At 39.2% G+C, this 16,519-nt stretch overlaps 1 protein-coding gene across 2 annotated transcripts in view; it reads right to left on the reverse strand.

Moving 5' to 3' along the window:
• The window catches only part of tmem245 (transmembrane protein 245), a 132,885-nt gene that overhangs the window by 31,105 nt on the left and 85,261 nt on the right, over window positions 1–16,519 (reverse strand). For both annotated transcript variants that reach the window (XM_068005110.1, XM_068005103.1), the window contains one exon: window positions 2,640–2,762. In XM_068005110.1, coding sequence (XP_067861211.1) covers window positions 2,640–2,762 — 123 coding nt within the window. The remainder of the gene's footprint in view (window positions 1–2,639; window positions 2,763–16,519) is intronic.

Raw genomic sequence — 16,519 nt, forward strand, 5'->3', positions numbered from 1 at the left:
TGTGTCATCAGCAAACTTGGAAATATTATATTTGGTCCCCTCATCCAAATCATTGATATATATCGTGAATAGCTGGGGCCCAAGCACTGTTCCCTGCGGTACCCCACTAGTCACTGCCTGCCACCCTGAAAAAGACCCATTTATTCCTACTCTCTGTTTCCTGTCTGTTAGCCAATTTTCAATCCATGCCAATATATTACCACCAATTCCATGTGCTTTCATTTTGCACACTAACCTCTTATGTGGGACTTTATCAAAGGCCTTCTGAAAATCCAAATAAACCACATCCACTGGTTCTCCCTTATCTATTCTACCAGTTACATCCTCAAAAAACTCCAGTAGGTTTGTCAAACATAATTTCCCTTTCATAAATCCATGTTGACTTTGTCTAATCCCGTTGATATTTTCTAAGTGTCCTGTTATCACATCCTTTATAATAAACTCTAGCATTTTCCCTACTACTGATGTTAGGCTAACCGGTCTGTAGTTCCCTGTTTTCTCTCTCCCTCCTTTTTTAAAAAAAATAGTGGGGTTACATTTGCCACCCTCCAATCTGCAGGAACTGTTCCATATTCTATAGAATTTTGGAAGATGACAACAAATGCATCCACTATTTCCATGGCTGCCTCTTTTAGTACTCTGGGATGCAGACTATCAGGCCCTGGGGATTTACCGGCTTTCAGTCCCATTAATTTCTCTGGCAGTATTTTTTTTACTAATACTAATTTCCTTTAATTCCTCCTTCTCACTAGTCCCTTGGTTCCCTAGCATTTTTGGGAAGTTATTTGTGTCCTCTTCTGTGAAGACAGAACCAAAGTATTTGTTTAATTGCTCTGCCATTTCCTTGTAAATTCTCCCGTTTGACTGTAAAGGACCTACATTTGTCTTCGCTAATCTTTTTCTTTTTACATACTTGTAGAAGCTTTTACAGTCCACTTTTATGTTCCTTGCAAGTTTACTCTCATACTCTATTTTTTCCCCTCTTAAATCAATCCCTTGGTCCTTTTTTGCTAAATTCTAAACTGCTCCCAATCCTCAGGCTTGCTACTTTTTCTGGCAACTTTCTATGACTCCTCTTTGGATCCAATACTATCCTTAATTTCTTTTGTTAGCCATGGTTGGAGAAGCACGCATGGATGAAATAAACAGGTGACAAACATGATTCTCTCCTAATTCAACTGATAGCATTAAATGGGACCACAACTGTACACCATATCAACATAAAATTATTTATCAAAAAACTGCTTTTGTTTTAAAAATATGCACAATTTTACATCGCACATAAAAGATGTTTTCCCGATTTAAAAATCTCAACTTGCACAAGGGTAGTATGATAAATTGCAGTAATGGTTAAACATTTTCTCAGTTCCTCCAACTATATCTGGAGTTATGTTTTTTTTATCATCTTAAATGCCTCACTAATGTACTTCTGGTATCCAAATACTTTCTGGAAGAAGTTTTTGTCTGCAGCATCACAAACTGTAATTTTACACTTGTGGAATATCAGATTCAGCAATTTTAGTGTGTTCCATTAGGAGAAACAAAATCATTTTGCAGGCCAAAGGAGGCCAAAACCAGCTTTACAATAGGCAAGAGAATAAACCACTTCCAAAAATGTAACAGAGCATAATACCTAAGCATTTGGAGGGGGGGAGGGGGGTTGGTGAGAGGGGAATTCATGTGGCTTATATCCATTTATTAATATATTAACAATTTGTTAATTTTACTGGTAAATATTTTAAAGGTACCTTGTTGAGATGGTAATTTTGCTGTGAGGCTTAGTACCAGGAACAACCTGCATTAAAAAGGGGATTCTTTTCACTCTAATCCCTCATCGGCAGCTGCTCCTTCAGTTACCTTGCCTCCACCTCTGAAATTCTCACCCCCTTAGCTGCATCTTACCACCTCCCTCCTTGCCTTCACAATCCTCTTCAACTGTACCTTTGTCCCCTCTTGACCCACTTCCTTCACCATCTCCTCCCACCACCCCACCCCCCCCCCCCCCGAAGACCCTCTGCGTCTACTCACTAACCACTGAGTGTCACAATAGAGGACAACTCTTTTAATGGTTAGCACAATGGAAGAGATAAGAAAAAAAGAGATCAAGTGGGACAGCAGGTTACACAAGAGTGCACGAATGTGGGTTTGCATGTGTAACGTGTCACATCATGGTTCTTATCAACATTCAATTAGAAAGAAGAAACGTGCTGTGACAGGGAAGTAGAGCACAAGGTAAATCACTCCAAGTTGCACCATCTTGTGCACTTCCCAGGGCACCATCCTATCCTACTAGCAAGGAACTGTAAAGTGCATGGCACAGGGAACTGTAAAGAAGGGAAAGAGCATATATAAACTAGTTAGGCAATTAAAAATATGCCACAGCTACATGTGAAGAGTACCTCCTCCCTCAACAGTACCTGTGCTATTATGCAGTATTTATCAACATAGGAACTCTGATTAAATTGTGATACTATTCCAATGGATTAGCATAGTGTAGCAAAATTGTAAGCAAAGAATTGATAAATAATTCACTGTTGTGAATATTAAAAAAAAACTGAAAATGCAATTTTATTTTTGTATCCTACAATATTATTGAATAGAGTGAGTCTTATAATACAGTTCAATGTTAAATTCCTCACCAATGAAAGAGCAAAGTTGAGAAGTGCTGTACCACTGTGAAACAGGACTGTCAGTAAGGTGGTGGCAGTTGTGAACAGCAAACTCACATTACGGCTCATCACAATCCAGAGAGACTCCAAAATCTAAGGGAATACAAATACAAAAAAAATCAGAAGTATTATTCTCATCCTTTCCCACCCTATCACATAAACAATTCACTATCTCTAAAGTGCAGAGGGCAACACATCAGTATTGTATTATTCATATATAGGAGTTACAGGACATTACTTACAATACAGATAGAGCAGATTACTACCCAATTTGCTAGGCACATTAATGAAATATGAAAAATCTAGGCAAATTACTTTTGGACAAAAAAAAATTTAGATCAGCACTCCAGTAAATTACAAAAGGTTTCTCGTATCCTTCCTTAGGATAACTGCTTACATTTATTTATAAAGCATTCAAGTAACAGAATGTTTCAAATCAGTTTACAAGCGAGGGGTGGACACCAAGCAGGAAGTGAATGAATTTAGGAGTCAAACTTATAGGTTTTCAGGTTTTTTAAAGCAGGGAAAAAGGTAGCAAAGCATCTGCCTCTGATGGCGGAGCATAGAGGATGGGTAACAAAACAGAGCTCAGGGGAACAAAGCGTGGGTTTGGGCTAGGAGGTATGACTGGAAAAGTACTCAAATTGGGTAAGAGGTGCTGAGAAGGGTTTTGAAAAAGTAGAAACTTGGAACAAGAAATTGTCTGTATATTAAATTATAATGTGGAGATGCCGGTGATGGACTGGGGTGGACAAATGTAAGGAATCTTACAACACCAGGTTATAGTCCAACAAATTTATTTTAAAATCACAAGCTTTCGGAGATTATCCCCTTCGTCAGCTTGTGATTTTAAAATAAATTTGTTGGACTATAACCTGGTGTTGTAAGATTTCTTATTAAATTATAGCCAGAGCATCACCAGAAATGACTTCTTCCTGCCCCATTACCTCTGGAGTCCCCCAAGGAATCATCCTTGGTCCACTCCTCTTCCTCATCTACATGTGCCCTTTGGCTACATCTGCTGCTGAAGCTTTGATCCATGCTGTTGTCACCTCCAGACTCGACTATTCCAATGCTCTACTGGCCAGCCTCCCATCCTCCACACTCTAAACTTTGGTTCATCCAAAGCTCTGCTGCCTGTAATCCATCTGACACCAATACCATGACTTCAGTCTTCACAATGTTGAGCTGGAAGATGTTAAGACTCATCTAGGACTGAATATCAGACAAGCAGTATGACAGAGGATAGGGAAGGGGTTGAGAGGTGGTAGAGCTGGGTGCCATTGTCATTTGCATGGAAGCTGATCCTATAGCTGCAGATGATGTCACTGAGTATACCTATTTTCCTTTCAGCAAGGATCAGGAAAGAGTTGACAGAAGCTATTGAGCTAGTACTAATAAATCCCACTAAGGATTTTTTTTAAACCTCAGACATACCATATAATTCTCCCAGATCATTATACAGTGACTGCAGTTATCCTAGGTCTTTCTAGGTTTGCTCTCCCAATCTATCAATACCATTCCCCTTATTCCCCATGTCAAACAAGCAGGGTAGAATGGCCTGGATTTTTTCCGGGTCGGGGGTGAGGGGCGCTATTTCTCCAATATCAGAGATTTGAATGCTGGGCTAATGAGAATATACAATTTCATCACTTTTCACAGTCAAATGTCTCTATCCAGAAGGATAAATTCTCAAAGTGCACTGAGGACTCTACTTATTTACATCTCTGGCTTACTATCAACAACTTGATCAACACTGAACGCATCTAATGGAGAAATAAAAATTTATAGTATATATATATATAAAAAAGAAAGTCAGGATACAAGAAATTAGTTTAATTTAGAACACTTGGCATCAAGCATTATCTGTTTAGCTGAAACAAAAGTTAGGTGTAGGGTAAAGTTCCCATTACTCTTCATGTACACCTTAGTCCCAACTTCAGGCATCATCTTCCTCAGCAGTAATCTTTTTTTTACATCAGCCAGCCTTGTGTCTTCTGTGAATAAGATTACTCGTTTAATTGTAATTTGTGTCAAATTAGCACAGTTCTATGTTGTGGCATGCACCCACTAGGAACTGCTCCAACTCATCACAGAAGACTCGACAGTCAGCAAAAGATTTTCATTTCAGTAGTTTGGGCTGGATTCAAGCCCAAGTCAGAGGTGAAACAGCAGTGTGCCGACTTACTGTGCCATACAGTCCCCGAGTAGAACATTAGAGATAATTTTCTCTTTTTTTTTAGGGCCTGTGATCAGCAAGGTGCAATTCCAAATGAGGCAGGACAAGTTACATCATGTATAGCTTTTTCTCCGAGACAGAAAATCCTGGACTGCTGCCTGGTAGCTTTGAACAACCTGGCCAAGAACATAAAATTCACTCAACCACAGCAAGTAAGTTTTGAGCAGAGAAAATTCCAGCCAAAGCACTCAAATTCATAATCACCAAGTTTGGAGCCAAGTGCTCTAATCTGGGTACCTAATCACAGGGCCAATTTCTTAAATAATTCACTGAAAACATGAGAAAAACACATTTTATCATAGGAAAAATTCATACAACTACTTATAGTCCCAACAAACATCACTGGCAGCTATCAATTGTGCCCAGGATAACAAACAGATTCAACTCAAGTCGATACTATGGACCTACACCGCAGGATGACATGCCGCCTTCAGGAGAGGCGACTTAGCTTACTCCAAGCCACTAAATGTTCTGTTTGTCAGCTATTCTGCTAGGAACTGTATGAGTGCTGTAAGAGAATAACTTGGATCTCCAATTTGAGTTTCCAACACTTAGAAACAAAAATGGTTTATTGGTGCAAGCAAATTAATTCATCTATACACTTTGCCACAGAGTGATAAGACAGTTTGAGCCCAGAATTCCCAACCCAGATAGGAGACAACCTCTGAATTTTAAGGATGACTTTTGCTTCTCCATAGAAGCACATTATTAAAATATATTTCATAAATAGGAAGCCAAGTTATCCCCATGTAGCTCTCATGGACAAGTGGAAGGCTCAGAAACAGAACTAGGCAAGACCTGAGAGCAGGTTGACCATTAGCCCTTTTGCCATAGGACAGGTTGTGTTAGAAGCTTAAGAGGTCAAATAGCCTCCCATCCCCTCAAAGTGTGGCAGTTAAATTTGAGATATTACTGACAAAAAAAAAATTGAGCTTGTAACACTAAGCATTGCAAAACACATCTGACTTGTGTTTGGGAAGTTATAGTCACTATAGTCACTATCAGCATTCAAAAATATACCCAGAACTATGACCATCGGTATCAAGCATTAGATCATTAAACCATCTGTGTGAAGTACAAAGTGAAATAATAGATCTGCAGGAAGGCTGCTAACACAAAAACTAAACACTCAAGTCCATCTTCAGCTATATGCTGCACCCTACTGGCACTACTGGAATCAAATGTGATACAAGACTAGATGGGAGATTCCTAACGACTTTTAAAATCAGGCATTATTGTCAACTTTAAAATCCAGCATTTTTCAGTAGAGGGAAAGAACAAGGAACTGAGAGAGACAAAGACTGATGGTGAAAGCAACAGAAAAGGAGAAAAACACATCGATGCCGACTTTAAAAAAAATATTCTCTGTCTCTTGATGTTTTGTTATCTGATCTTTGAGCAAAGATTCTAGTATCTTTCCTGCCACAGATGTTAAGCTAACTGGTCTATCGTTCCTTGGGCTAGTTCTAGCACCCCTTTTGAAGATAGGAATTACATTTACTGTTTGCCAGACCTCTGGCATTATTTTTATACATGCATGCTAGTGTCTCTGTTATCTCCTCTCTAATTTCTTTGAGTATCGCAGGGATTTGGACTCAGAAATTGGAGGTGGGGTGAAAATTTGCATGACACCAAATTGGGGGGAAGCTAATAACGTGGAGGACTGTGCCAAAATACAGGAAGACCATCAGGCTTGCAGAGTGGATGAATAAAATGGCAAATTAAATTCATTATAGCGAAGTGTGAGATAGTTCATTTTGGTAGGAAGAATAAGGAGGCCACTTATTCCTTGGAAGGTAAGAAACTAAATGCGGTAGAGCAGCAAGAGATCTGGGAACACAGATACATAAATCTCAAACTAGCAACGCAAGTTGGCAAGGTTATAAAGTATGCCAGAGTGCAAGTACTGGGGTTCATTTCTAGAGGAATAGAAAACAAAAGCAGGGAGGTAATATTAAATAGAACCTTGGGTAGACCACACTTGGAGTACTGTGCGCAGTTCAGGTCTCCATACTACAAAAAAGGATATGAAGCACTGGTGAAAGTGAAAGAAATATTTACAAGGATGCTACCAGAATTGAGAGGATGCAACTATCAGGAAATATTGAGCAGGCTGGGGCTCTTTTCTCTGGAAAAAGAGGAGACCTGATAGCAGGCGTTAAAAGAGGGCATAAATATAAGATAGCCACTAACAGATCAAATAAAGAATTTAAGAGGAATTTCTTTATACAGAGAGTGATGAGAATGTGGCATTCGTTGCCATGTGGACTGGTTGAAGATAGCATTGATGCATTTAAGGCAAGGCTTGATGCATACGAGGGAGAAGGAAATAGAGGGATACTGGGGCACGGTGGGAAGAAGTAATTAGAGTGAAGGGAGACTTGTGTGGAGTATAAACACTAGCATGGACCAGTTTGGTCGAACATCCTGTATCTGTGCTGTAAATTCTAAGTAATTCTATACAAGAGACGCACAGAAGCGCAGGTAAGAGCGAAGGAAAAGTGATGAAGATACAAAGAAGGCAAGGAGAAAAATCCTGCCCCTCCCCCCCAAGTCATATCAGTATCCATATCTTTAGTTATTAGGGTATGAGATCCAGAAAGGTTTTTTTTTGGTGGTGTCAAAAGTGTTGAGAACTATTCTTTAGCTGATGCTTATCATCAATAAAATGTTTTGAGTGGGTTGCAAGGAAACATGGATTTAAGAAATATAAAAACAAAATATAATTTGGCTCCAGGCCTTAATGATTTTGCTCCAACAAAATTAGATCTGTCCACCTCTATCAGTCAGCGACAGCCACGTGCAAAGTGCATGATTTTTCTTTCTTTAGTCTGGATCATGTGTGTCAAACTCATATGATATGGTGGACCTGATCCGACATCCTGGCAGTTGGCATGGACCACATTCAGCAAAAGTTATTTGGACTAGGTTAGAAGTTGGTATGCGTTTCGCCCATTTTTCAGTGGTAACACAGGTGCAACGTATACCAATCTCTGGGCGCAAGATCCTGCACCTGTTCTGCACCAGTGGGACCACTGGAGGCCGCTGAAGAAATGGTAAGGAAAGTGTTTTGTTTTCCTCCCAGCTCTACAACACTATAATGGACTGCTGCTGGCCCTCCTGCATTTTCTTGCAGCCCTTGAAATTCCAAACAAACACAACCAAAACATATTTAATAATAAGAAAAGTGCAACTACAATCATGGAGAGAAATCCCAAACTACATTCTGTGCACAATTACTAGTAATAGTCAATAGGAACTTTGGCACTCATTTGATCCAGGAACTATGATCACATTAGGTAACATATTGGAGCAATAATTCCAACAGCACGTCAACTCCAATAAGGTCTCCTGATGCCCAAGTGCTCTCAAACTCCACATCACAACAGCTCCTTGTTCTGAGAAAACTTCAAGCCATCAACCACGTCAGAAATATTAACTAAATTATAGTTTTTAAATATGGCCTTGAGAAATAATGGAAAAAGTAAATGTAAACTTACCCATTCTTTACCATTACAGATGTTGTACAATATTACCATTAAGCATTCAGGAACAAGTTTCTGTGATTCGCTAATTAATCAGAGGTTTATGATGACTTGGTTTTCATACCTGAATCAAACTAAGCATTCAGGTATTTGTTGCAGATGGGTGGAGATTGTAAATTCTGGAACTATTTCTTGCAACAAAAGAAAATTATCAACTCATTACTTAACATCCAACCATGATGTGACAAAGAAAAGTTACATTTACGCTTATTTGCTCATAATTTTTAGCTTTTAAAAAATCAGCTGATATGGGCGATTCATCCACCAACTGACTGGATGGTTTTTCTTTCTAAATGTCTAACTGAATCCATCAGACCCAATAAAACTCAAAGCAAACCTGCCAATGAAAATAATAAAATATCCTGTGGAGCTTTTACTCTCCATTACTCCAGACCTTGCTTTTGTTGTAGTGACATCTGGATTTCACTTATTGGGGGCAGTACAAGCATCAGCATGTTGCTCTCCATTATAAATATGGCAGATGCATGCGTTGAGCTGAATTAAACAAGCATAGACAGAGGTGGTTTGGAAAAATAGGAGTACACAATGCTGTCAATGTCATTGCAACTCAAAAAATCTAAATTTACTTTACGGTCACTTTTTTAAAAACTTGTTTCTGCAACTATCAAAGTACCATATATTCTGCAACCGAACATTTGTTAAAATTATTATGAAGTTCTAATGCAGTAAATGAAATAAAATGGAAGGTTAGAGTGTTGACACAAAGAAACCCACCCTGGGAACATTTTTTCCTCTAACAGTGTACAATGTTTAAGTAGTACATATGAAGTAACCATATGACACTTTGTGAATATCATTACATGATGTCCCTTTTGAAAACTTAACTTCAGAAGTTCACTTTAACACAAAGCTCCACACAAAGATGTATCATTTTGTTCATCTTGATTTCAAGTTTCATGCGAAAGATTTTAATTCAGTTTTTGTGAAACACAGGAAGTATCCTCTGCTTTTATGTTTAATTGTTAATAGAAACATAGATTCATAGAAAATAGGAGCAGGAGTAGGCCATTCGGCCCTATGAGCCTGCTCCGCCATTCAATATGATCATGGCTGATCCTCTATCTCAATACCATATTCTCGCTCTCTCCCCATACCCCTTGATGCCTTTAATGCTATTCAATATATTACAACTTTGACACATTAGGTTGTAAAGAGGATCAAGTAGAACAAAAGGGAGACACTACAGATGTTACATATGTTAAAACTCTGCTGACAAGCCAGTTAAGACAAGAATCATATTTTTATTGAAACAGTTAACAATATACAAGTTAACAATTCATACAAACATCTTATGGAATACTTACTGGACCAATTCCAAAGCTGTAATTACAAATAATTTAGGTGCAGCATACCCAAGAAAGTATACACCCTTTGTCTGATTTCTTGCCTCGAGGTATGAATGAGCTGGATTTTATGTATTATACATATATAATATTCATACAATTATTATTTCTAAAATAAATTAAGAGTGACAATTTAATGAAGAAACATGCTCTAATCTTAATAAAAGACAACATCCTTCTAATAAAGGGAAGATTTCTAATTTTTTGTATCTATTTTGGTTCAGTGTAATAACCAATGTTACTACAGTCATCCTAAATCAACTTATCAGAGCACTTGGAAAAGTCAAGGACCACTTTGAAGTTGGTTCAATTTAGTTATCCTGGGAGTGACCAGACCCAGTCATACTTTATTTCTGGAAGCATGAACATGCCTCTCCAAATACCAATATGTATGTTTTGGAGAGAATGGAAATTTGATGATAGCCACTTAATTGCAAATGAGATATTACAAAATTTAATTAACATTCAGTGACCATTTAAGTTAAGACAGGGTGGTACCCTGTCTAATAGGATGAAAGTCTCCACTTGAATGGATATAAGACACTAAGTATGATTTTAGGCCATCTCGACCTAGTTCCCCAGTGGTTACAAATTTATGGCAAAGAACTGAACATTATTCAGCACCAGTTAGGTAATTTGCTGCTTTGGGAAAATATGGTAGTACTGTTTTTTTGAGGAAGCTGGGTTGGTTTTCTGAGGTTGTTGCTGAGGCAAACTGTCTGGCCAGAGTTTCAGGACGAAGCTCCTTTTGCATCTGACCTTGGACTGCTTCGGCTAAAAACAGTTTCATAAGGCATTATTGTTTCTTATATATGTGCAGCTGAGTCATATCAGCATGCCTGTATTTTGAAAAAGAACCCAGTATCTGATGAAGGGAAAATTTTAAACTGTGGCCCATATCTATATATGCAGGTTAAACACAATGTTGAGTGTACAAAGTTAGCCCTATTTCAGGAATGTATTTATTTTCAGTTTATTCTTATCCCCATTAATATTTTATTAGTAATTATTGTAGCTAAGTAAAAGGGAGTCTTGCATATTTGTTTCCTTAAAATAAAGCAAGTGTACTCACAACTTTCTACATGGCAAGTTTCTACCAGGCAAATGTCAACCAGAATCCATGGACAAAAAAAGTGAATAGCCAAGTCAATCCAAGGTCACTCCTTGTACTTGATTATAGAACAATGTTGAAATGTGAGAGTAGAACACCTGTGTGCCTCTCAATGGGGAGAATGTATTGCAAAAGGGACCAAACAAAGCAGGAAAAAGAAAAACGGATTTTATTTTTGCATTTAAAAATGAAAGGGCATTTACTTTGAAAAGTTTTAGTACAAGCCATCATTGCAACCAATTAACTTTCTTGACTATTTCTCCCCAGAGGTATGTATTCAATATGCTGGCTTCATTATATCTTGTAAGCCAAGATATTGGGTGAGACAGTGGGTTACAGCAGTGTTCATTCACCTCTGGAGCCCATGTTCAAATCCAGTTTAGACTAATAGGATGAAAGTCTCCACTTGAATGGATATAAGACACTAAGTATGATTTTAGGCCATCTCGACCTAGTTCCCCAGTGGTTACAAATTTATGGCAAAGAACTGAACGTTATTCAGCACCAGTTAGGCAATTTGCTGCTTTGGGAAAATATGGTAGTACTGTTTTTTTTGAGGAAGCTGGGTTGGTTTTCTGAGGTTGTTGCTGAGGCAAACTGTCTGGCCAGAGTTTCAGGACGAAGCTCCTTTTGCATCTGACCTTGGACTGCTTCAGCTAAAAACAGTTTCATAAGGCATTATTGTAAAAATTGCATTTCTGTAGTTTCCTGCAAAAAGAAAAATCTAAAATGCACTGCGTCAGGCAGCTAACAAATCTTCATGCTGTTGCCTGCTGCTGTACTGTTACAACAACTAAAGGCTACACAAATTCAAACCATAAAAGATAAATTACCTACCATGTAGAGTCTTCAGTCTTTGAATTATACACATCCTCTATACGTAGGAGTATAGTCTAGCTAAACTACGCGCTGAACACCCACATAAGATGTCATGACATTGCACATAGGTGATGCCACAAGCAGTCTCTACTCCTTTGTTCTATAAAACAACAGGAACTGTGTAATTGTGCCACCTTGTTCTGATCTGAAGCTAAACTAAAACTAACCACTTAAGACAACCCCTGCAAAAAAAGTATGTCCCTGTAAGGCTTATGGGGCTCAATTGTAAAGTGTGGAGAATGCATACTGAATAATGACTATGACCCTACAAAGTAATGTATCCTTTTTCTACAATGTGCAGAGGATGTAGATTAAAGGATACTAAAGTAGTATAGATTTAGGAGAGAGGAAGGGGAACCCCTGCAGAGGAGGCCACAACATAATTGTCAAATGTAGTGTTCATCATGTGCTGCAGTTAAATCTACACAGCAATGTTCATCAATTGTGTGAGGATTGCTCGATGTGGCAGCCTTGCATGTGGTATCAGTTAGAACCTGATGGCGAAATGGTTTCCTCCTTGAAAATTGATAGCGTTTGGCTATCTGCTTAGTCAGCAGTTTGCATCACAGGAGATGAGTAACTGTCAAATCTCATTACATCGTTCTGAGAGAAATACGTAACTTAGCATTCTGCAAGCATTTACATCATGGAAGCAGCATTTTGTTCCGACTTATTTGGTAGTGAATATAATGATGGAACAGTTTGTTTACCTAAATATAACTGGGGAGCGACCTTTGATGAAAACTCCTGTTGAGGACCATGTCAGAATGCCAAATCAATACGACGGATCTACAATAAGGGATTGAAGTTCACCAGCTCTGAGCCAAAACCAAAAGTAACATTCAGTTTTCCATGCAAGAGCCTTAAACACACAATTGAGGAAGCTCAAACCATGGGCTGATTAACTCATGAAGAACTGAGTTAATGTCCCAACTGTGAACCAGCACAATTTCCAAATAACTTGCACAAAATAAGACCCAACAAATGGGCAATGAAAGACTGAAATAGCTGCAACATGGAAACAAACAGACCTGAGTTTTAAGCTAAGGCTGAAAGAGTACTGGAGAATTTTCAGGAAATCACAAGTAACAGGACTAACTGACTTAGAAGACTGCCATTGCACAAACAATTTCCATTTTGTGCTATAAGCTCGAATAGTGGATATATTAGTAGATATATTAGAGAGCTAACGACGATAGCTAATGACTTTATCACTGAAACTGAGCAGCCGTGATCCAAGTGTCGTGGTCTTTTAATAACCAGGCTGTCAACCAAAAAAAATCGCCATATCAGGATGCAATATTTAACCCTCCCCCCACAAATTAGAAAAGGAGACCCTCCTGTGAGGCATGGGATCCTGGCTCTGCTCATTGCTCTGTTATCCGAGATCCACGCCTTGTGCTACCAGTAAGGGGCAACCAGTGTAACTTTCAATCAATTTGCTAGTATATTTTGAACTATCCATAGGACATGGGGAAATTCACAAACTCATACAGACCTTTGCATCCAGGGACATACGAATTAAGAGCAGGAGTAGGCCATTCAGCCCCTCGAGCCTGCTCAGCCATTTGATAAGATCATGGCTGATCTGATTGTGACCTCAACCCTACTTTCCCGTCTACCTACAAGAACCTTTAACTCCCTTGTTAATCAGGAATCTATCTAACTCCGGTTTAAAAATATTCAATGACTCTGCCTCCACTGCTCTCTGGGGAAGGAAGTTCCACAGACTCTCAACCCTCAGAGAAAAAATTTCTCCTCATCTCCGACTTAAATGGGAGACCCCTTATTTTTAAAAATGTGTCCCCTAGTTCTAGTCTCTCCCACAAAGGGAAACATCCTCTCAGCATCTACCCCTTCAAGTCCCCTCAGGATCTTATATGTTTCAATAAAATCACCTCTCATTCTTCTAAACTCCAATGTATACAGGCCCAACTTGTTCAACCTTTCCTCATAAGGTAACACCCTCATCCCAGGAATCAGTCGAGTGAACCTTCTCTGAACTGCCTCTAAAGCAATTATGTCCTTTCTTAAATGAGACGACCAAAACTGCACACAGTATTCTAGGTGTGATCTCACCAATGCCCTGTACAACTGTAGCAAAACACCTCTACTTTTATATTCGATTCCCCTTGCAATAAATGACAACATTCCATTTGTCTTCCTAATCACTTGCTCTACCTGCTTACTAACTTTTTGTGATTCATATACCAGGACACCCATATCCCTCTGTACCTCAGAGTTCTGCAATCTCTCTCATAGGAACAGGAGTAGGCCATTCAGCCCCTCGTGCCTGCTCCGCCATTTGATAAGATCATGGCTGATCTGTGATACAGCTCCATGTACCTGCCTTTGGCCCATATCCCTTAATACCTTTGTTTGCCAAAATGCTATCTATCTCAGATTTAAGTTTAGCAATTGAGCTAGTATCAACTGCCATTTGCAGAAGAGAGTTCCAAACCTCTACCACCCTTTGTGTGTAGAAATGTTTTCTAATCTCACTCCTGAAAGGTCTGGCTCTAATTTTTGGACTGTGCCCCCTACTCCTAGAATCCCCAATCAGCGGAAATAGTTTCTCTCTATCCACCCTATCTGTTCCAATTAATATCTTATAAACTTCGATCAGATCACCCCTTAACCTTCGAAACTCTAGAGAATACAACCCCAATTTGTGTAATCTCTCCTCGTAACTTAACCCTTGAAGTCCGGGTACCATCCTAGTAAACCTACGCTGCACTCCCTCCAAGGCCAATATGTCCTTCCGAAGGTGCAGTGCCCAGAACTGCTCATAGTACTCCAGGTGCGGTCTAACCAGGGTTTTGTACAGCTGCAGCATAACTTCTGCCCCCTTGATATCTAGTCCTCTAGATATCAAGGCCAGCATTCCATTAGCCTTATTGATTGTTTTCTGCACCTGTTCATGACACTTCAATGATCTATGTACCTGAACCCCTACGTCCCTTTGGACATCCACTGTTTTTAACTTTTTACCATTTAGAAAGTACCCTGTTCGATCCTTTTTTGATTCAAAGTGGATGACCTCACATTTGTCCATACTGAATTCCATTTGCCACAGTTTTGCCCATTCACCTAATCTATCAATATCGCTTTGTAATTTTATGTTTTCATCTACACTGCTTACGATGCCACCAATCTTTGGTCATCAGCAAACTTAGATATGAGACTTTCTATGCCTTCATCTAAGTCGTTAATAAATATTGTGAATAATTGAGGCCCCAAGACAGATCCCTGTGGGACTTCACTAGTCACATCCTGCCAATGTGAGTACTTACCCATTATCCCTACTCTCTGTCGCCTTTCGCTCAGCCAATTTCCTAACCAAGTCCGTACTTTTCCCTCAATTCCATGGGCTTCTATTTTGGCGAACAGTCTCTTATGTGGGACCTTATCAAATGCCTTCTGGAAGTCCATATGAATAACATCCATTGACATTCCCCTGTCCACTACTTTAGTCACCTCTTCAAAAAATTCAATCAGGTTTGTCAGGCACGACCTACCTTTCACAAATCCATGCTGGCTCTCTCTGATTAACTGAAAATTCTCGAGGTGTTCAGTCACCCTATCCTTAATTATAGATTCCAGCATTTTCCCCACAACAGATGTTAGGCTAACTGGTCTATAATTCCCCGGTTTCCCTCTCTCTCCTTTCTTAAAAAGCAGAGTGACATGTGCAATTTTCCAATCTAGAGGGACAGTTCCTGAATCTAGAGAACTTTGAAAGATTATAGTTAGGGCATCTGCAACCTGCTCACCTACTTCCTTTAAAACCATGGGATGGAAACCATCTGGTCTCGGGGATTTGTCACTCTTTGGTGCTATTATTTTCTTCATTACTGTTGCTTTACTTATGTTAATTTTATTGAGTCCCTGTCCCCGATTCAATATTAGTTTTCTTGACGCAAAGTAATTGTTCAACATGTCCGCCATTTCCCCACTGTCAATGACAATATCCCCACTTTCAGTTTTTAAGGGGCCAACACTGCTCCTGACCACCCTCTGTTTCCTAATGTAACTATAAAAGTTCTTCATATTGGTTTTAATATCCCTTGCAAGTTTCTTTTCATACTCTCTTTTTGTAGCTCTTACTATCTGTTTTGTGACCCTTTGTTGATCTTTGTATCTTTCCCATTCGCCAGGATCTGTGCCATTTTTTGCCTTTTTGTATGCCCTTTCCTTATGTCTTATACTGTCCCTTACCTCTTTAGTTGTCCATGACTGTTTTTTTTGGCAAGTAGAGTTCTTGCCCCTCAGAGGTATAAATTGGTTCTGTATCTCGTTAAATGATTCTTTAAACATTTCCCACTGATCAGTCGTTTTACCCATTAACAGATTTGCCCAGTTTACTGTGGACAATCTCGGTCTCATTCCATTGAAGTCGGCCTTACCCAAGTCTAGAATCTTAGCAGCTGATTCACTTTTTTCCCTTTCAAACACTACATTGAACTCGATCATGTTATGATCGCTATTGGATAGATGTTCACGCACAGTTAAGCCGTGAACTAAATCTGGTTCCTTACTCATTACTAAATCTAGTATGGCTTGCCCCCTTGTTGCCTCCAGGACATACTGCTGTAGAAAACTATCCCGGACACACAAGAAATTCACAACCTTTCTGACAGTTGCCAGTCTGCTTTTCCCAATCTATGTGAAGGTTAAAGTCCCCCATTAAGATCACTATGCCTTTGTTACAC

This window comes from Heptranchias perlo, chromosome 2, assembly GCF_035084215.1.
Source record: "Heptranchias perlo isolate sHepPer1 chromosome 2, sHepPer1.hap1, whole genome shotgun sequence".
NCBI lineage: Eukaryota > Metazoa > Chordata > Chondrichthyes > Hexanchiformes > Hexanchidae > Heptranchias > Heptranchias perlo.